We start from the raw sequence: 21,222 nt of genomic DNA, 5'->3' as shown, positions 1-21,222 counted from the left end.
AGAGACGCTGTGGGGTGTCGGGGTGGGTCTCGGACCGCGGGGAGGACTCGGGAGGGGCCGGGTCGGACAGCGGCCAGGGCGGTGGGCGAGCCGGCGGAGGGGGCGGCCGTTGGCTGAGGGCGAAGGCTGGCTTGGGTGGCGAGGAGGCAGGCAGGGACGGAGGGGGCTCTTCCCAGGCTCCTCGCAGGGGGTCGTGGCGAGTGTGGGCGTGGGGGGAAAGGAGCGAGCGAGCGAGCCACTGTAGGGTGATGGGTTAAGAGTGGACACGCTTGGCATTTCGCGAAGAGAGTGGGCCGCGTGGGGCACTGTGAGAAATGGGCATCGTCGTGGGATTTTTTTTTGGGGGGGTGCAGCTGGAGGGAGACAGAAGTGGCCTGGATGACTGGGGGATGCCGGGTTCGCTGGAGGAACTCCCCCACCCAAGGGCTACGCAGGTGATGCTGCCAGTGGGATGTGCAGTTTTCAGCGCCAGGTGTTCCTTGACTCCAGGACTTAAGGCCTTGGAGAAAGGCGAATGGGGGTGATGAGCAGGAAGTTGCAAGGCAGGGGTGGGGTGGGGTGGGGTAAGGTGAGGCTTTGGGGGAAATGAGAAGAGGAGAGAGGCAGGAGGGCTGTGGAGGGGTTCCCCGCTTTGTCCAGGCGGGAGTTGGGGTTCTCCTCCCCTGCTAAAGCAAGGGCATCCGAAGAGGTTGCAGGTGAATCAGGCGCCGGTACTCGGGCCTTGTCATTGGGCAGATTGGATGGACTGGCTCCAGAACTTCCCTTGGGCTGAGTTATGTTTTGCATGCATTGCCTTTTCTTTTGGGAGTGTTGTGTTGCATGTAGGGCTGTGGAGGGTTGAAACGGATCTGGCACCGTAAGGAATGTTGTTGCCAGCAAATGAGGAACAGCTATGTACATCCTGTGGTGTTGTGGTGTTGTTGTTTTTTAAAGGATGGTGGGGGGGGGAGATTCTGCTTTGAAATGACAAAATAAATTGTGTCAGGGCTTCTGATTCTTGTTGGGTAGGACATTGTTTCCATGGGGTTTGTACCCAATGGCTGTTGGCTGGCGTCTAGAGGAGCAACAGTAACAGGTCAAATGTGTGGCTCTGTTAGAGCATGGCTGTTGAGTACACATTTGTGGCTCATTACAAAACCCTAGCATTATTTGACACTCGAGCACATAAATTTCCAGTCGCTGGGCTTTTTCAAACTGCCTTTATGATCTTAGGAGAGATTATAGTGGTTACGGAAACAAGGGTGTTATATTTGAAACCGAGGAGATCCCAATCCAGCTTTCATCTGCTTACCAGTATATGGGGATACTCTGTGGCCAGAGGCTAGAATTATATGATTCTAGTTTTCCCCTCCACCCTTCCTCTCCTTGGCAAAGAAACCCACAGACACAAGTGTTGTGCAACATCAATTTTGCAAGAACAATACAAGTAGCGGTTACCAGAACAATACTTTGTGGGTGACAACTTGCAGGCTTAATGTCATATCGTCATTTTTAGACAGCAGATCTCCTAAAACCTATTCTTCTCCCTTCTACTCCCACCACTGAGGTTTAGCAAAGAAATCTGAGTATAAGAGCACAACCCATCTCCATAATAGAAAATATTATTAAAAAGTGAATTTGACCAGGCCGTGACAAAATGTAGTTATGTGATATGTTGGAACATTCTTGAGATAACTTCATTTCACTGGAAATTAATTGGGGGGGGGGCAGGAGAGAATCATCCTGCAGTGCAGAGGTGGGGAACCTTTGGCAATCTGGCTATTGCTGAACTACAACTCCCATCTTCCTTGGCCATTGGGTGGTTCTTGCTGGGGCTGGTGGTAGCTGCGCTTCAGCAACTTCTGGAGGACCATAGGTTCCCTACCCCTGCTGTAGGAAATTCAGCATAGCTTAAAGACTATCTGAATTGGCAATGGGTAAGTGGAGACACGGGTGGTGCTGTGGTCCAAACCACAGAGCCTAGGGCTTGCCAATCAGAAGGTCAGCGGTTTGAATCCCCACGACGGGGTGAGCTCCCGTTGCTCGGTCCCAGCTCCTGCCAACCTAGCAGTTCGAAAGTATGTCAAAGTGCAAGTAGATAAATAGGTACCGCTACAGCGGGAAGGTAAACGGTGTTTCCGTGCGCTGCTCTGGTTCGCCAGAAGCGGCTTTGTCATGCTGGCCACATGACCTGGAAGCTGTATGCCAGCTCCCTCAGCCAATAACACGAGATGAGCGCCGCAACCCCAGAGTCGGTCACAACTGGACCTAATGGTCAGGGGTCCCTTTACCTTTAAGTGGAGACACAGGCCTCTTTCCCTGTGTCTTTGCTTGGAGATGGCAGTTTTCTTTGTGTATGATGTTCTAGATTTGAGGCTGCCTTTGAACATCGTAGGTGGCCCTGGCACCTCTGTAAATAAATAGTACGGAAGTAACTATAATTCGGTGGTTGAGCACATGTTTGTGTGTAGAAGGTCCCAGGTTCAATTGCTAGAATCCTAGTTAAAAACAAATAAGGTAGCAGATGATGAGAGAGCCTTTTTTTGCCTGAGATTGTACAAAGCTGCTGCCAATCAGAGTATATGATACAGGCTAGATGAACAGTCAGACCTGGTATAAGTAAGGCATCTTCTATGTTTCTAAGGATAAAAACCTGCAAGATCAGAGTTCGAATCTCAGCTTAAGCCTCAGATTGGGCCTGTTACTGAGGTGGTTTTATGCAGACCCACATGCCTACTGTATCACATTGACTATTTGGAGACACCAGTATTCTCTGAATAAAAACCTGGAAGTGGGTGGTCCATTTCTGGAAGTGGTGTTGACACACCTCCTCAGTGCTTATGTCCTAAAAAAATAGCCAAATTAAATGAGTGGTTCCTCTTGCTTCTTTAATAACTGTGTGCAAGAGGGCATTTTGTCAGGTGCAACATGTCCTGCAGGAATGAGAAAAGCAGCAGCTGCCAAAAATCCCTGGCAAACAACTATTAAAGGTGCAGGAGGCCAGCCATTCTAGTCTCAGGAAAGCCCACATCCCTGTTTGTGAAAAGCGAACCCTTATCCTCCATTTCCATCTGTAAAATGGGCAAAGACTGAAGGGGACTTTGACTGAAGGTCATATGAATGAGCGAAGCAGGCCAAATCATTTGCAGTTGGCAAGCCACAAACTGTTAACAGAGACATAAGTGTTCAGAAAATGTCAGAGAGGTGTTTCCAAAGGCCTTAGGATGAATATTTTGGGACGGGATGTTGTGTGCAAAATGTTTTGAGTCTCAGGTGTCTCTTTTACTGTATTGACATGACAGAAATGTGTGTTGAGGGTTTGGAGAATTCTAGAGAAGTTTCTGAAAGGAGCAACAGTTCAGGCTTCCGGAGGCTCTCTCCAGCACCAGCGAAAGAAGGAACAGGCAGCCAGGGAAGCACCGGGGAATGTGTGGGCAGCAGTGCTGCGTCTGAGCTGGAAAGGAGGCTGCATCTCAGCGCCAGTTGATATGTTATGCTTTTGAAGATGTAGGAGTCCTTCCAGCAGTTGCATATGTGGGTGGATGTCATGTGGGAAACATTAATGCAGAGGGTTTGGTGGCCACAGACCTGTGAAATCTGAAATTCCATAATGGGCTGAGAGAGCTTGGCCTTGGGAGTGGGACACTGAATCCTGCATCAGTGGGGAAGCTAAGGAGATGTGGATGAGATCAGTGATGGGGGTGGGAGCCTCATGGAAAAATCTCTGGGCTTGTAAAGCAAGAGCAGGATGCAGTAGTTAACACATTTCACAGGTCTGTCGCAAAGACATTCCTGCTTGTTACTGATTTCCTCATATTATACAGTCATGCAGGTATTAATAGTCTTGTGAGTCTTCTATTTGAGGTGATGGATCTTCGTGGAAAACCATGTTTGGGAAACCTGTGGCCTTCCCTACATTGCTGGACTCCAGCTCCCCTCCCACCAGCCAGGAAAGGTGGGAGTGCAGGTCCAGGTCCAATAACATCTGGAAAACCACCCCTGGGGGGGGGGTCATGGGCCCTTATGTTTCAGGTTCTTTCTTTCTTTTTGCACCTCTTAAGCATTGCGATGTTGGATCATTCACTTGGCACTGTTCACACATTTCTGACAGGGTTTTTACTAGGACAAAAGGAGAGAGCAATCCAGACTGTTTAACTCCATGACACTGTCTATTTTTATACACTTTTTTTTAAAAAAAGACTCCTGGCAATGAAATTGGACTAAGGAACTTTGTTGTTTTTCCTGCTTCATTCACAACAAATGCAAGGAGTTGTGTGTTTACCTGTCAGGTAAAAGAGGTAGCGAGCATCTAGTTTGGATTTGTCCCCTGTTTAAGTTAAAACATATGGTGGCGATAGAAGGGAACACTCTCTCTAGAGCAGGCATCCCCAAACTGTGGCCCTCCAGATGTTTTGGCCTACAACTCCCATGATCCCTAGCTAACAGGACCAGTGGTCGGGGATGATGGGAATTGTAGTCCAAAACATCTGGGGGGCCAAAGTTTGGGGATGCCTGCTCTAGAGAGCATCACCCTGCACTGTAGTTTAAATAAAAATTTCCACCCAGCTAACCACCCTCCAGGGTAACTCCTCCGGCTTTCTGTTTTGTTGGGTTAGGAAGCCCATATGTCTTTCGCCCTTCGATTTAATGCTTGCTCCTAGCTTTGAGCTTACCATGTTTCAGTCCTGAGCAAGGAAGGACCAGTGGAGACGATCCCATTATGGTGAATGGGGCACCCCCCAACCAACCTCTATCTGCCTTCTATCAGTCCAGGGGTGGCATCAGCTGGCAGCTTCCTCTTCCTCAGTTTCAGTATTGCAGTACTCAGCAGGGAAGAGGATGGGATTGCAAAGCTTCCGTATGCATGAGTTGGCTCTGCCCATCATTGGCTCTGACTCCACCCTCTGCTGGTTTCTCTGCCTTCCAATCCCAGTGGGTGACCTACTATTGCCATTGTGCACCTGCCTGCTTCCCCAAAAGGGGTCAATCACTGTGTCCCATATATAAAAAGCAGCCCCACACCAGAACAAGTTAGGCAGGTGAAACTTGGAAAATTAGAATATCGTCGAAAAGTGCATTTATTTCTGTAATGCAACTTAAAAGGTAAAACCAATATATGAGATAGAAGCATGACATGCAAAGCAAGATATGTCAAGCCTTTACCGGTATTTGTTGTAATTGTAATTATTTGTCGTTAGGCAGGTCAATTATAAATGGAATGTAATTAATGAAATGTAATAGCGATGTTTATTTTTGTATTATTGTAACTATTTGTTTTATTACTGTGGAATTTCCAAAAGAAAGCATTTGTAAAAATTAAAAGAAAAATAAAAAATAATAAGTTGCATTGCTGAAATAAATGCACTTTTCGACGATATTCTAATTTTCCGAGTTTCACCTGTATATGCAAGGGATCCATGTGTACTTGCCCCCACCCCCTGTTTCTGGGTTGTTTTGTGCTTCACCTGGCAAATCCTTCTTAGGTCTTAGGTCCTGTCACTAAAAGTGGCTGTTGTGGAAATAAGAGATGGGATTCCCTTTTCTGAGGGTGGCACTGTCTTCAATCTTGCTCTCGCTCACTCAGGAGCCAACTGGAAAATGAGTGTTTACTCTTCAGGTGCTTCCGTGTACAGATCTGTTTGCCCTCTCTTGCCAGTTCTAGTATGGGGTTGACTGGTTCACACAGCTACCTCCAAAGTGGTACAAGTTGCCTTTTGTGGGTGACCTCTGTGGGCTTCTGCCCCCCCTCCCTGTAAGGGCCCACAGATGTGGGAGGTCCGTGGCTGAATCGTCCAATTCCCCCTCCCTTCATTTAAAGGCAGACCCCAAAATTGGATCAGAGCAGTGGGTGGGTATTAATCTTTTATTCCTATACCACTTCCCAAATATGGGTGTTTTCTATCGGGGCAAAGAGCAGCAGCTTTATTCAGTGTGTTTGTGTTAGATTTTGTTTGGGTAAATAGCTGTCTTGGGTTGAATCCCATCTTTTCCCTAGGGTTACTGCTCTGATCAAAATCAGAGTTCCCTGGTGGCTTCTAAGGTGTCATTTCTGGGGGGGGGGAGTTGGGAGCTCTGATCACAGATCTTGTGGTCTGCATCTCGCGTACTTTGGCCCTTAAGTGATGGCAAAGCAGCAAAATGGCTATGGACTCTTTCCTTTTGGTGTATTGCTGGATGATGTTTTGTTCATGAACGTTTCCATTTGCTGGTATTTTTCTCCAAGCTCTCTCTTCCCTAATATTATTTCTTTGTTCCCTTGATGTACTGGTAGGCATTTAGTAGTACCAAGCACATATCCAGGTGAGTTGAGTGGGCGTTGTATAGAGAAGGCTGACTTGTCCCTTGTTTGAATGCCTTTGTCTTTGATTCCAGGTAAGAGCAAAGAGGCTGAAATCAAACGAATCAACAAAGAGTTGGCCAATATCCGGTCCAAATTCAAGGGTAAGTCCTTCCTCTGCTATCTCTCCTCTCTCCCCCCTTCCCCCTTCTTCCAATCTGCAGGGTATGCTATTTCACACCATAGATCCCGACAGCAGCTCCATGAGTCAGCCTGACTTACTCACAGTTTCTCATTTTTTCCTCCCTTCTCTCTCTTTTCTTTCTTCCTCCACGACTGTGCTTATCTGTAGTCACTGCCCAGGTTGGTTCAGCTCTTGCCGTCCATCTTTTCCTAATACCCTGTCAGCAATGCTCTGCAGAAAGGTGCTTTATGTAGTCTGTCCGCAGGCAACAGATGAGGGGTGACCCTGTGCTCAGGGTCGAAATGCTAAACAGCTGGACTGTCCCAGCTGGACTGTCTCCACAAGCTGGACTGTCTCCAGCTGGGACATTGAAATGAACTTGAAAAGGTCTGATTCCCAGGCCCTCTGCTCTGACTGGTAGCCCTCCTTTCTCTTCCTCGAAAATCTAGGAGTTGCTTGTGCCAGCACCGTGCACAGTCCTGTTTAAAGCCAGTCTCGTCCAACGTGGCCCAGGAATTAATTTCTCCCAACAACCTTTTGCTTCTGATCCACTGAACTCCCTCCCCACCCAAACCTGGATCCAGATATTGATCTTTGCATATTTGAAGCTTCTGGAATATGCTGGGGTGGGTGGGTGTTGCTGGGCTATTTGTGCTGCTGGAGAAAGGCTATTTTCTCTGCTTCCACTGCAAAACAAAAGAGGGGAGGGGGAGGCTTGAACAGAAACCCAAACTGTGTTCCTGGTCGGTTTAGCAGAATTTAACAAGCTTAGTTCTTCTACAGTCTTTGTGGTCAGGCCATTCAACAAAGAGGGCGGGGTAGGGCAGTCAAAAGTGCACAGTTGTGCAATTTGTGACAAGTTTCTTTTAAAGGAGGAGCATGCTTGAGTTAGGAGCATGGCAGAAACCAGCAATCCTTCAGGTACAATCCACTTATCCTCCCACCCCCTGCAACTGTATGGGAACACAAGAATGTTGTTAAGGACCAGACAACCAACCCCAATTATTTCACTGTGTGTCATGTGGCAGATAGCAGTGACTACCACAAATGTATACACTGCTTAGATCCTCTTTATACCACCAAACTCCCACTAGGCTACTTCCAGAGAACCTTGTGGTTCCCAGAACCCCATCCCAGAAAATCCAGCAGTTTTGGTTCCTTCCTTACACTGGCCGTCTCTACCAAACCTCCTTCTTTTCTCAAATCTCTGTGGAATCTCTGTGGATGTTAACTGCATGCTGCAGTTTCGAAATTGCCTGCAGAATCCTTTGAACCTGAGTGTTCATTTCAATTCAAAGGGGAAAGTTTCTAGCTCTCATTATTTGGCAGCATGTTGTCTTTTGCCAGAAATGGTTACCTAGGTAGAGTTCCCTTGCTCAGTGTTGGTTTGGATCCCTGTTGCTCCCCGTCCTCGTGTGTTACGAAACAGTTACATCTTCCTCGGTTCAGATCAAGAATAGCTCAGATGGTGGGGAGAAGAATGAATGGCACACACAATGGGACAGCAGTTTGACCTTCTATTCCATGAGCAGTTCCTTTGGAATTTCAGATCGAAGACTTTTATGATATGTCGTCATAATTCTCTGCATTAGTGTTGCAGGAGGTGGGTGGATCTTCCGGGAGCTCCATTGCCTTTATAGAATTGCCCCCTAGGTTGCATCACAGTGCTTTATGATATTCCTGGGCACCGTATTTTTTCCCATCTTGCATGTGTGCATGCAGACACACTGAGTCATGCCTGCATACATTGGAGGCAAGTCATTCATGCTTTTTGTGCAGAAGGTCCCAGGTTCAATCTGCAGCATCTCCAGATGGGGCTGGGAGACAGTTTTACCTGAAATCCTGGGGAGCTGCTTCCAGTCAAAGTAGACAATAGTGAGACAGATGGACCAATGGCCTCACTCTGTATAAGGCAGCTTCCTAAGCAATTCCTTCTTTGTTGGAAAGTGACTGGAGAAAAAGAAGAGAGTTCTCCTCTTCTCTGCAGTGCTGGTTAGTCTTCCTTCCCTTACCTGAAAAGGCCAAAGGGGAATCTAATCCAGAGATTTTGTGGACCGAACTTCTGGCACTTATGAACCCACTTGCACCAGTGTACAGTGAAGACGTCTTCACTGGTATCAATGAGGAAGGAGATCCCAAAGTGTAGGTGCTGCCACACTAAAAATATAGATTACTTACAAGTGTGGAATGGGCATTATTTGCCCTCTGTAACAGTGAATATGTGGGGTAAGGGGATCCCATAAGGAAACTTGCTATGCCCATTAAGCAGGTCAGGCATCTCTGTTAGGCAGAGTGAGGTGGCCACCTCGGGCAGCAGATTCTGGGTGCTATGGAAGAGCAGCAAATGGCCGGCATTTTTAATTTATTAGTATTGTACTTTTAGCTGGAGAAAGGGGCTTGTGGGATTGGCTGCGTCAACTGCTAAAATAACATGGCTGGCCTTGAATAAACTGTACCTTTCCTTAAAGGGGGGGGCATCATTTGCTGCCGCACCTCAGACAGCAAAAGGGTCTGCTCTGGGCCAGAGTGAAATTGCAGGGACCATGTAAAATGAGAGTGGGGGGCCAGTGGTCACCCATCATGCCTGACTATTGCCCATTCTGGCTGGGGCTGATGGGAGTTTGAATCCAACAGCACGTCGACACCCCTGTTGAGATGAGCCTTTTCCTGATCTCCTGACTCGAATCTCCTGCTTTGATTGTCGTTTTAACTGCCATGCTCTTTTAATGGGTTTGTTGATCAATTATGAATGTTTTAATGTGGCTGTTTTCCTATGTGTTTCAATTAGTGGCAGCTGTGTATTTTTATTATTGGTTTTATTCATGTTATTTTGAGAGTAGGCTTTCATTTGTTTGTGGACCTCTTTGGTACAGTGGTACCTTGGGTTAAGTTTGTAACCCGAGGTACCACTGTATTTGAAAGGTAGCACATAAATTCTTTTAATAGCAATGACATTGGAGGGGGGGTGTTTCACAGGTTTCTCTTCTCCGAAATTCTCTGCAACAGTTGGGGGGGGGAAATCTGAGAACGCCTGCCTCCTTCTCAAGCCCACCCTGGGCAGTTTAAAATAGGAAAGCATTCTGAAGCGTTGATAGTACAAGGCTGGAAAGCTTTTGCAACTGCTTCCCCCCCCCCTTCCCATGCCCCTGCCTTGCAAGACACCTCTCTCCTTCCAGCAGCGCCAGTGACCCCCCCCCTCCCCTCTCCCTGTTGCTCTTTCCCCTCTCAGGAGATAAAGCCTTGGATGGTTACAGCAAGAAAAAATATGTCTGCAAGCTGCTTTTCATATTCCTGCTGGGCCATGACATCGACTTTGGTCACATGGAGGCTGTCAACCTGCTCAGCTCCAACAAATACACAGAGAAGCAAATTGTGAGTAGGCTTGAGGGGCCTGGGGAGGGAGGGTGGGGGTCTTCCCCCCTGTTAAACTGGCTCCAGCTCTCCCTTGGTCTCAGTTTCCCATCTGTATAAATAGATAAAAAGGAGCAACAGGCAGCTACCTCCCAACGTTATCATCAAACGTCAGAGTGCCAAGTCTGTAAGGAATTTATTAGGGAAAGCTGTGCTATTTATTTTCATTACATTATTCACTCCAAGGGGGTCAGGATATTATATCTCACATATAGTCCTCCCCGCTCCGCCGGGACATCTGGGGATTTTTTTTTAAAAAAAAAACACACACGGACAAGCATTCTTCCGTTGTGCAACATACATACACCTCTGTGTTGGTGTCATCCAGGAACACGTTTTCCACCTTTTCAGGTGTTTATTGTGAACTGCGCCTGGATGGAGGTTTCAATCTAGTCCTCTGTTTCCCAGCTGTGTGGAACCTTTGGCTCCCTGGATGTTGCTGAACATCAGCCTTAGCAAGCATGGCCAGGGATGATGGGAGTTGAAGTTCAGCAGCATTGGTCTCTGGGCCAATGGTTATCCACACCCACAACATTCCAATTCTCCCCACTATTTCACTTACATCACATGGTTTTGTTCTTTTTCTTCTTTGTATTTTGAGCTATTTGCATCAATGAGGATGATGCAGGAAGTACCATACCTCTTAAATAAAGGCGTAGCTCTATTTGCTGATGGCTGAAGAAAAAAGTGACCAGTGGCACATGACAATCAACTCTCAAAATGCTTTGGATGGAAACAGTTTGTCTGCCAGCGTGTGTCGCTGCAGGAATTGTAGTGCAGAAAGGAGTTCCTGTTTGCTGAACTGCGCAGCACATTATACGGCTGCATACACACCATGCATTGCCGCACATTTACAGCCCACCCCTCCCGCAGATAATCCTGGGAAATGTAGTTTGTGCTGGGAATTGTAGTTCTCTGTGTGGTGAACTATGATTCTTTGGGGGAAGCCACGTGCTTTTAATGTACAGTGTGCACACAATCTTTGTCTGCCTCGAGAGCGCCAGCCAACTTCGTTCTGGCCCCTTTTCTGCTGTGGGACAGTGGAAAAAAGCCTCTATGATGTTGTGGGTTGTGTGTCCATGCCTCTCCCCCAGCTCAGAATGTGCCTGCATGTGCATTTATATGCCTCTTTGCTGCCCCTAGGGTTACCTGTTCATTTCAGTGTTGGTGAACTGCAACAGCGAGCTGATCCGCCTCATCAACAACGCCATCAAGAATGACTTGGCGAGCCGCAACCCCACCTTCATGTGCCTGGCCCTGCACTGCATTGCCAATGTGGGCAGCCGTGAGATGGCCGAGGCCTTTGCCTCTGAGATCCCCCGCATCCTGGTGGCCGGGTAAGCCAGTCCCACTAGAGAAAAGTGTTTGCTCAGAGGGAGTCTATTCACAAGAGTCAAGGAACATATACAAGGCTGGGTCTGGTTTGTGTCTCCAGGCATCCTTTTTATTGTGATCTGAGCTCCCAGTGCCATCTGCGCGGTTATGCACAATCCCACTTACAGTGCTCTTTGTGCCTCCAAAGGTTTTGTAGCAGCCATCCTGCTTCATTCCCGGTTGGTGCCTGTCCTGTAGATTCCTCCCAAAACCCTGGAACCTTTTTATGCAGCAAATGTTAAGGGTGGTGTTTTTTGTTGCCCGTGTTTTGCACTCTAGACAGCAATAACACAGGGAAAGTATCGCAGAACAACTAACAAAGTGAAACAGTGTGTGGATGGTCCTAATATCAATCCACTGCTAACGCAGTTATTTCATCAAATTTTCTGTTTTACAATTTAAAATACTCATTTTATATGCTTAAGTTATCAACGACTTCCCTTCTTCTCTTTCCGTGGTTCACTTTACATACCTTAAATCCCTGCATATTTTACAAAAACTATACCATTCAGTATTCCATTATTGCATCCATCAAAACTTATTTACACTGCTGAGTTTTTCTTAATGCTGCCAGCATTTTCAGCTGTACACAAATTATTTCCCATACATTCAATAAACATTTTCCAATCTTCTTTAAACATATGTTCTTCTTGTTTTCTTATTCTATATGTTAAGTCTGCAAGTTGTACATATTCTGTCAAGTTGCCATTCTTCTTTGGTTGGGACCTCGCTCATTTTCCATTTTGAGGCGAACAAAACACAGGCCACAGTAGTAGCATACATAAATAACGTTTTTTGACACATGGGAATTTTCGTCTGAATTATCCCCAACAGAAAGGACTCTGGATTTTTTGGGAAAGTACTTTAAAACATTTTTTTCAGTTCATTATGGATCATCAATTGCTCTGCTATTGATCTGTTCTCCTTCCTTCACCCGTCTTGACCCACCTGTTTGTCTGTGACTGCCCCTCAGTGACACCATGGATAGCGTGAAGCAGAGTGCTGCCCTCTGCCTCCTGCGCCTCTACAAGACCTCACCCGACCTGGTGCCCATGGGAGAGTGGACGTCGCGGGTGGTGCACCTTCTGAATGATCAGCACATGGTATGTTACCCCTGGCCTCTGCTTCCTAGGGGCCAACGTATGGAACTACCCCCACAATAATACACGTATGGTACGTCCTCCACACCCACTCAGTCACTATCACATGGCCCATCGCTTGGGGAATACTGAGAGCTATTTACGCCTTTGTAACCAGAGCTAATAATAATAATAATAATAATAATAATAATAATAATAATAAATGTATTATTTATACCCTGCCCCTGGGCTGCTTCCAACAGAATATTAAAAACTTCCCTAAACAGGGTTGCCTTCAGATGTCTTCTAAAAGTCAAATAGTTGTTTGTTTCTTAGACATCTGATGGGAGGGTGTTCCACAGGGCAGGCGCCATTGCCGAGAAGGCCCTCTGCCTGTTTCCCTGAAGCCTTACTTCTTGCAGGGAGGGAACTGCCAGAAGGCCCTCGGAGCTGGACCTCAGTGCCTGGGCTGAATGATGGGGGTGGGCCGATGTCGTTTAGGGCTTCAAAGGTCAGCACCAACACTTTGAATTGTGCCCGGAAATGTACTGGGAGCCAGTAAAGGTCTTTTCAGGACCGGTGTAATATGGTCTCGGCGGCCACATAGAGCGCATTGCAGAAGTCCAAGCGGGAGAAAACTAGAGCATGCACCACTCTGGTGAGACAGTCTGTGGGCAGGTAGGGTCTCAGCCTGCATACCAGATTGAGCTGGTAGACAGCTGCCCTGGACACAGAATGCGCCCTCCATGGACAGCTGTGAGTCCAAAATGACTCAAAATAAGAGTAGCCAGACGTTTACGCTGCTGAGTGTAAAGATTCTTCATAACAGTAGGTTTTATTGGTCTGTATATGGTGACTCTGAGATGCACGGATCAGGGGCAGTGTACAAAGCTTTGGCCACCAACAGACCCCTGTTTGACTAAAGCATGCTGTTTGCTCCGAAATGCTCCTACGTAGTAGCATTGCAACCACATCCTTTATTTCCCCATCAAGATGCCTTCTATCGTATGCCCAGTGGGAGCCAGAAAGCGATGCATTTGTACCTTGTTTAGCCCTCGCTGAAGTGGTCTCACTTGGCACACCATCTCCCCCCCCCCAAACACAGGGCGTGGTCACAGCTGCCGTCAGCCTCATTGCCTGCCTCTGCAAGAAGAATCCTGATGACTTCAAGACGTGCGTTTCATTGGCAGTATCCAGGCTCAGCAGGGTGAGGTCTGGGGTTGTGTGTGTGTGTGTGTGTGTGTGTGTGTACGCAGAAGAAACCAGGGCACCAATTATTTTGCCCTTTAGTTACTCTGCTCCTGTTGGTTGTACTTGTGCAAGTCTTATTTCTGGGAACCAGGATTCCCCTAAACTAGGTGGGTGCTTCTCTCCCAGGCCTAAGAGCAGGCACGGAGTGATTTTCATCTGGATTACATTGGGGAGAGAAAGGGTTAGCCTCCCCCCCCACCCGCACAAAATCCCTCTGTTTGCTGCAGCCCCAGTGAAAATAGTGGTTCCTCTGCACCTGCTTCCAGTTGTTTAAGGAAAGAAACATGGAGCAGGAAGTGATGCATTAAGAGCATCAGTTCCTCAGCATCTGTCCACAAAGGCTATGACTCTCTCTCTCTTGTTGTTTTGCTGTATTTTGTACAGATTTGAGCTGGGGTACTTAAACTGGGAAAACAGCATGGGGGGAATGAACCCCACTGCCTGGCAAAGTGACTCTGATCTGGTTCCCCCTTCTTCCCATGACTGTTTTTAAGCACATCCAGTCCCCACGCCAGGGCTTTGTGGTAACGGGTTTACGTAGGTGTGGGGAACTTCAGGCCTAAAGGACAAATGCGGCCCTCCAAGGCCTCTCTGTCTGGTCCTTGAAACCTTTTAGCAGCCCATGCTGCTCACTGGCCCTGCTTCTCACTCCCAGATGTTTTTGCCTGGCTGGACTGTACGCTGCCTGGATGGAGTTCACCCACTTGCTCCAACCACTTTTGCCACTGACCCCACCCACCACTGCCATGTGCCCCCCCCCAAAAAAGATTTCCCAGAAGGGAACGTGGCCCCTGGACTGAAAAGGGTTCCCCACCCCTGGACTAATGAACAATGCGGATGTTCCAATATAACTGACTCACTGGTGGTTTGTGCTGCTGTGTTTTTGCATCCCTCCCTCCCCCCCCCGCCCCTCTGGCAGATTGTGTCATCGGCCTCCACAGACCTCCAGGACTACACCTATTACTTTGTGCCAGCCCCCTGGCTCTCGGTCAAGCTCCTGCGGCTGCTTCAGTGTTATCCTCCCCCAGGTAAGAGGTGGCCTGGAATTGGGGGACTGGGTGGAAGGGCAGCCACTTTGGGCGGCACTCAAGCCTTCTATGCTAGAGGTAGTGGAACGCCCTACCACCAGATGTCAAGGAAATAGACAACGACATGACTTTTAGAACACAACTGAAGGCAGCCCTGTTTAGGGAAGTTTTTAATGTTTGATGTTTTACCGTGTTTTTAATAGTCTGTTGGGAGTTGCCCAGAGTGGGAAACCCAGCCATATGGGTGGGGGATAAATAATAATAATAATAATAATTATACCGTATTGGCCCAAATATAAGATGCATATTTACAATTCAAGGCTTACTTGAGAGTGTGGCCCGCCTCCCGGCACTACAACCCTAAACAGGGGGTGGCCAGCGCTCGGCACCCCGCTCCCCAAGCCAGCGCCAGCACTCGATTCCGAGCGTGCTGCGCACTACCAACTCCCGGCACTACAAGTGTGGCTTATATTCGGGCCAATACGGTAGATGGATTGTGTGCAAGGCTGTGTTCAGTAGTTCTCTCTAGGCAATTATTCTAGGCTGCCTGTAGGCTCTGTTTAGTTAACAGAAAGCTGGGGGTTCTGGATTCTCTGATTAATGGGATCTGGCAGCCAGGTATATCCAGATCTCTCTGCTAATATAATGAAGTTCATTGCCAAGGTTATCAGATGTCGCTGTTCTGAAGTGCTGGACGCTGCTTGTACTTCCCATTAGTCCCGCTTTCCTCCCATCTCATTCTAAATCCCAGAAATCAAATTAAGTGGTTTTCATGTTGGCCTTCAAAGCATGAGAAGGGCCCTTCAGACCAAACGCCCAACCAGTCCAGCATCCTCTTCTCCCAGTGGCCAACCAGATGCCTATGGGAAGCCTGCCAGCAGGACATGAACACAAGGGGAAGAGCGATAGGTCAGTGGTAGAGCATCTGCGTTGCATACAGAAGGTCTGAGCTTTTAACCTCCAGCATCTCCAGATAGGGCTGGGAGAGACCCCGATCTGAAATCCTGCTAGTCACAGTCAACGTTGCTGAGCTAGATAGACTAGCGGTCTGACTCCATAAAGCACTCTCCCCCCTTGTGAGTCCCAGCAATTGCTATTTGGAGGCATTACTGCATCCAGTCCTGGTGTTATAGCCCGATACTCTAGTAGGTGAGAAAGAATGAACTTCCTTGTTCTATAGAACTTCTCATTGGGTGGGTACTTGAAAGCTTGACCTCAGTTGGTACCAGCTTAGCTGATGAAATGCTGGCCTTGAATTGACCCAGTAAAAGAGGTCACTTTATCTATTTCTCATCTCTTCTTTCTCAGAGGCCTGGCTCAGATGTAACAGGAAACCCCAGTTCCCTGCTGTGCGAATGAGTCTCTTGCAAACTTACGCTACTCCCCTTTCCTTTCCTTTCCTTTCCTTTCCTTTCCTTTCCTTTCCTTTCCTTTCCCCTCCCCATCTCCTTTTCTGCATGCCAGAGGAGGCGACCGAGACCTAACACTTATATAGCATCGCAAAATGTCATAGCTTTTGTTCAAATATCTTTATAGGAGGCCTTCAACACACTTGGAGGCTGTCTGGGAGCCAAGAACCAACCTAATTCCCACCTCCCAGACTAGTACACGGATCAGAACATCATTAACCTTTGGATTTTCAATACTTGTCTCAAAAAATCTTACCCAAAATGCATGTTTAGGATGAAAAGCAGTTAGAAATCCATACACTGAGATGAAACATATGTATTTAAAGATGTATTTTGTGGTACGTATTCAAGGACAATTTTTTTGTACAGATTTTTAAAAAGCAGCCCAGATTAATGCAGAAATAGAGGGAAAGTCTAAGGAGATGTGAATGGTCCTTGGGAGCCGTGAACCCTGGGTTCTCTTCCTGCTGGGAACTGCTCTAACATGCTGCTTCCTGGCCTTTGCACCCTCTGCTTTTCCCTGCAGAAGATGCAGCAGTGAAAGGACGTCTGGTTGAGTGCCTGGAGACTATACTCAACAAGGCCCAGGAGCCACCCAAGTCCAAGAAGGTCCAGCACTCCAATGCCAAGAATGCTATCCTCTTTGAAGCCATCAGTCTCATCATCCACTACGACAGGTGAGCACCTCACCCTCGTTTGTTCCTCTTTAGCATGAAGGCCCTTTAAATGAGACGGTGAGGGGGGAAATGGCTGGTGCTTTTCCAAAGATCTCTCACTGCCTCAGTGATCTTTGGCAGCCTTTAGATGGCAGCACCAGGGCAAAACCAGAGGGGAGAAGGGGCAGGTATGCGAAAAGCTACATTTCACCATATGCGGTGGACGTGTAAAGCGGCTATGGGATTTTGGGAGATGATTTATAATGAGATAAAGAAAATATTCAAGGCAACTCTCCTCAAAAGAACAGAAACTTTTCTTCTAGGGATAACTGGGACAGATGTGCCAAGCAAATCAGACAAAATTATTTTTATTTTCAACAACTGCAGCAAGAATGTTAGATGTGCAAAATTGGTGAAACGAGGTTGTATCTAGCTAAAGAACACAGGCAGCTGGAATTGATGGAATATGCAGAATTAGCAAGCTTAACTAGTAAAATTAGATATCAAGATGAGGCAGTGTTTAAGGAGGATTGGAAAATGTATGTAGATTACTTTAAAAAATCAATCTAAACATGTTAAAATGGAAGTAGGTTTTGAGTAAACAGCAGTAATATATATATATATTTGAGAACGTCCTGGAGGAGTTAAGGCATAGAATAATTATGATATGCAGCTATGGCCTTTCCCCAAACTGGGGGACATTGGATGACAATCTGGTTGAATTGAGAAGTGTGCAGTCAGCAGCTGAGCTCCACTGGGATGTCCCTCCTCCCATGCTCAGATGAGGCTTAACTTTGTTGACCCACAGCGAACCCAACCTGTTGGTGCGGGCATGTAATCAACTCGGCCAGTTCCTACAGCATCGGGAGACCAACCTCCGATACCTGGCCCTTGAGAGCATGTGCACCCTGGCCAGCTCTGAATTCTCCCACGAGGCCGTCAAGACCCATATTGAGACCGTCATCAATGCCCTCAAGGTCAGAACCAGTGAGGGCACGGGCAGAACAAATGGGTGAGGTAGCTTGAAGATTGAAGGGCTGAGTGAGTGTGGTCTCCCCAAATCCTCCCCCCGTGTGCTGGTGGTGAAATTGGGGGGGGGGCATTTCACTGAGTGTTACCCATTGGGAGATGGAGCCTGCCAATATCTCAAGGGCCACAGCCTCCCATCCCTGGGCTGAGGAGCGTAGCAGGGAATGAGCCGCAGGAAAGCAATGGAGCATCACTTCAGCCTGGTACCACCTGCATTCTCTTCTTGCTCATCTCATCCTATCCAACTGCTGGTTGTTGTAGTGGGCTTGCAGAAAATGCTCCTTTTGTAAGTGTGCGGGGCAAGAGGGGAGATTGGGGTTATGCCGCAGGCAAGAACTTGCCGGTCTCACACTCCCGGCCTCCTTTTCCCAGACGGAGCGGGATGTGAGTGTCCGCCAGCGGGCTGCTGATCTCCTCTACGCCATGTGCGACCGCACCAACGCCAAGCAGATCGTCTCGGAGATGCTCAGCTACCTGGAGACGGCAGATTACTCCATCCGCGAGGAGATTGTGAGTGGGTTTTTCAGCTCGTGGGAAAGAGGCTGTGGGAGCTTATTTCTTCATCTGGGTAGATTTCTGTGAAGCAGCAAGAAGGGGGGAAGGGAGGCCAGGAGTTTCCAAGTCCTCTTAGAGGGATTTGGCGTGCAGGGTGGCCCTACTGTTGGGCAGAGCAGGGCAGCTGCCTCAGTTGGCATATGCTGGAAATTTGGAGCGAGGCGATAGTGGCAGCCCTGCTGGCTGTTTGCACTGAGATCTCCCAACCACTAGCCATTCCCTTTGATTGGAGAAGAGAGATGTGGGCGCTCAACTGCATAGGAAGGTGTTTTCCCTTCGCCAGTGTTGAAGTTCTATTCAGCTACCATTCTAATCAGCTTCTGTATGTGGAATGGTGGGGAGGAGAGGGGGCACATCACCACCTGCACCAAGGTGTCAGGTCAGCCTTGCTGGTACTGGGGAGTGGCCCCTAGGGGCCTAAAGCCTGATAGAACCTGGCAGGGCAGGGAAATATTTCATTTTCCATATCTCCCAGGTGCTGAAGGTGGCTATCCTTGCTGAGAAGTACGCAGTGGACTACAGCTGGTATGTGGACACCATCCTCAATCTGATCCGTATCGCCGGGGACTATGTGAGCGAGGAGGTCTGGTACCGTGTCATCCAGATTGTCATCAACCGAGACGATGTCCAAGGCTATGCTGCCAAGACGGTCTTTGAGGTGGGTGGGGTTGGCCAGAGTCATTGACCGTTTCTTCTTTGCCTGCCCTGTCGCTCTGGGGAGAAGCCTTCCCTTCCCTCTATGTTGTTGGACTACAACTCCCATTAGCCACAGCCAGCATATGGCCAGCGGTCAGGCATGATGGGGGTTGGAGTCCAACAGCATCCACAGGGCCACAGTTTCCCCAGGGCTGCTTGCTCTGTGGGTGGGTGAGATGCGTGTCCGGCTGCCTCGCTCATCAATACAATACGGCCTGGGAGGACTTCTGCAGATCTAGGTGAGTTGATTTCGCAGTATTAAGAAAGGCTACATCTAGATGTATCTGTCAACAGGAGCGAGGGGGGGGGGAGCAGTTTCAAAACCTATAATCACAAGGGCCAGCCAATCAGCTCTGTGGAAACCAGTCTTTGTCACAAAATGCAGAAGAGGGAGAGAAGTTTGCCCTAAGCTCAGTTCTGGGTAGATGGCAGTCCATGTGTCACAAGCTGTGATGAATGCACTTCTACAGCAGACTCACCACTGAATTTATGTACGGGTGGCGACCGTTTTAAGCATGTGCAGTCTGTGCGCAACTGTGCCCCAAACCTGGAAGTGACCCGAAAACGTCACAAAAAGGGGGCAATCGCCTGTAACTGTAATAACCTGCAATTTCATAAGAGTATGTATTTAAAGTAGATGAATAAATGAACAAATTGATTTGGATATGCAGAAGGCATTAAGAATAAATTTAAGGAACCGCAGAAAGAGGGGGAAGGAAGCCAAGTTTTGAAATATTAAACTGACTGTGCAATTATTGAAATGTATAAACCTGAAAATCATAACTATTAAAAAGGGGGGCAGGGGCTGAACGGGGTGCTTGCAGGCTTTTTCAATGGTGTTTCAAGTATGCGCAGTTTCACTTAAACGCGTGGTGCCTTGGAACGCAACCCCCACATAAATTGGGAGTTGCCTGAGCATCTCGTTTCAGCCATAGTTCTGGGTTAGAGACCCAGAAAGAACCTAAAAGAGCCTGAGGCAATTGCAGTTAAACAGAGTTATTGAAGACCTCTCTTTAAATCATGGCCTGATAGTTGCCTGAATGGGAGCTTATTTTTTCTCCCTGCCTCCCAACAGCACATTGCAGCTCTCCTTTCTTTTCCATAGGCCCTACAAGCTCCCGCCTGCCACGAGAACATGGTGAAAGTTGGCGGCTACATCCTAGGGGAGTTTGGGAACCTCATCGCTGGAGATCCTCGCTCAAGGTTGGGAACTGTGGGAGGAAGGGATGTGGGCAGCGCCTAGGAGAGGGACCCACTAACCCACCTTATCGGTGACAGATTCTTTCTCTCCATCCACCCATCCTCGAAACAGCCCTAAGTGAGATGCCTCCTCAACCACCCCATTAGTGGAGTGGTTCTCTCCAATCCCTGTGGCAGCCACCCGGGAGTTCTCAACCCTGGAAGCCCTCGTTTTACCATTCCAGTGGGCGCTAGGCCAAGCATGTCAGGGAAACAAGACTAGGACTCTGGCATGTAGATTCTTTTGGGAGGTGGGATTTATATTTAATATTTTTTTTTTGGTATGATCCTTCAAACACGTGAGCCTCCACCAGCAGTCTGAAATTAATGGTACAGCCCAGGGACAGGTTAGCAGGCTCACGGAGAACTAGGGCTTAGTTCTATTTGCAGGGGCTTGTCCCCTTATTTTCTTAGCTTGGTGAGGCATGTTAGCACGCCTTGCTTCAGGTCCCCTTCCCTCTGCTCTGCTGACTTGGAGTGGGGCAGCTAAAAATGGTGCCACCTCAACCTGTGCCTCCTTCCTGTATACCTGAAGGAGCATCTCCACCCATATCATTCTGCCCAGAGACTGAGGTCCATCACCAAGGGCCTTATGTTGGTTCCCTCACTGCACAAAGTGAAACCTACAGGGAACCAGACAGAAAGCCTTTTCTGTAGTCACACCTGCCCTGCAGAATGCCCTCCTGGCGGATGTTAAAAACTGTATAATTTTTTGTAGACATCTGAAGGCCAGCCCTGTTTCAGAATGCTTTTAATGTTTGATTTTGTCGTCGTTTTGTCGTTATTTTTCCTGTAATTTTTTTTTGGAAGCCACCCAGTGTGGCTGGGGCCCAGTCAGATGGGCAGGGTATAAGAAAGTATAATACAGTGGTACCTTGGTTCTCAAACTTAATCCGTTCCGGGAGTCCGTCCGACTACCAAAACGGTTCAAAAAACAAGGCGCGGCTTCTGATTGGCTGCAGGAGCTTCCTGCACTCAATTGGAAGTCATGTTGGACGTTCAGCTTCTGAAAAACGTTTGCAAATTGAAACACTCACTTCCGGGTTTGCGACAAT

General features: G+C 48.0%; 1 protein-coding gene across 5 annotated transcripts in view; it reads left to right on the top strand.

The window, feature by feature from the left end:
- The window catches only part of AP2A1 (adaptor related protein complex 2 subunit alpha 1), a 35,602-nt gene that overhangs the window by 272 nt on the left and 14,108 nt on the right, over nt 1-21,222 (top strand). For 4 of the 5 annotated variants that reach the window (XM_060281107.2, XM_060281108.2, XM_060281106.2 and 1 more), the window contains exons 2-12: nt 6,352-6,420; nt 9,670-9,812; nt 10,995-11,188; nt 12,199-12,328; nt 13,410-13,511; nt 14,475-14,583; nt 16,519-16,669; nt 17,457-17,625; nt 18,050-18,187; nt 18,708-18,890; nt 20,034-20,131. In XM_060281107.2, coding sequence (XP_060137090.1) covers nt 6,352-6,420; nt 9,670-9,812; nt 10,995-11,188; nt 12,199-12,328; nt 13,410-13,511; nt 14,475-14,583; nt 16,519-16,669; nt 17,457-17,625; nt 18,050-18,187; nt 18,708-18,890; nt 20,034-20,131 — 1,486 coding nt within the window. Of the gene's footprint in view, nt 1-253; nt 435-6,351; nt 6,421-9,669; nt 9,813-10,994; nt 11,189-12,198; nt 12,329-13,409; nt 13,512-14,474; nt 14,584-16,518; nt 16,670-17,456; nt 17,626-18,049; nt 18,188-18,707; nt 18,891-20,033; nt 20,132-21,222 lie in introns of those variants that run through there. The other variant, XM_088655024.1, reaches the window with a different exon arrangement.

Source organism: Zootoca vivipara, chromosome 12 (assembly GCF_965207765.1).
Source record: "Zootoca vivipara chromosome 12, rZooViv2.hap1.1, whole genome shotgun sequence".
Taxonomy (NCBI): Eukaryota; Metazoa; Chordata; class Lepidosauria; order Squamata; family Lacertidae; genus Zootoca; species Zootoca vivipara.
Note: the sequence above shows the minus strand (reverse complement) of the source record. Positions and strands in the feature narration are given on the sequence as shown.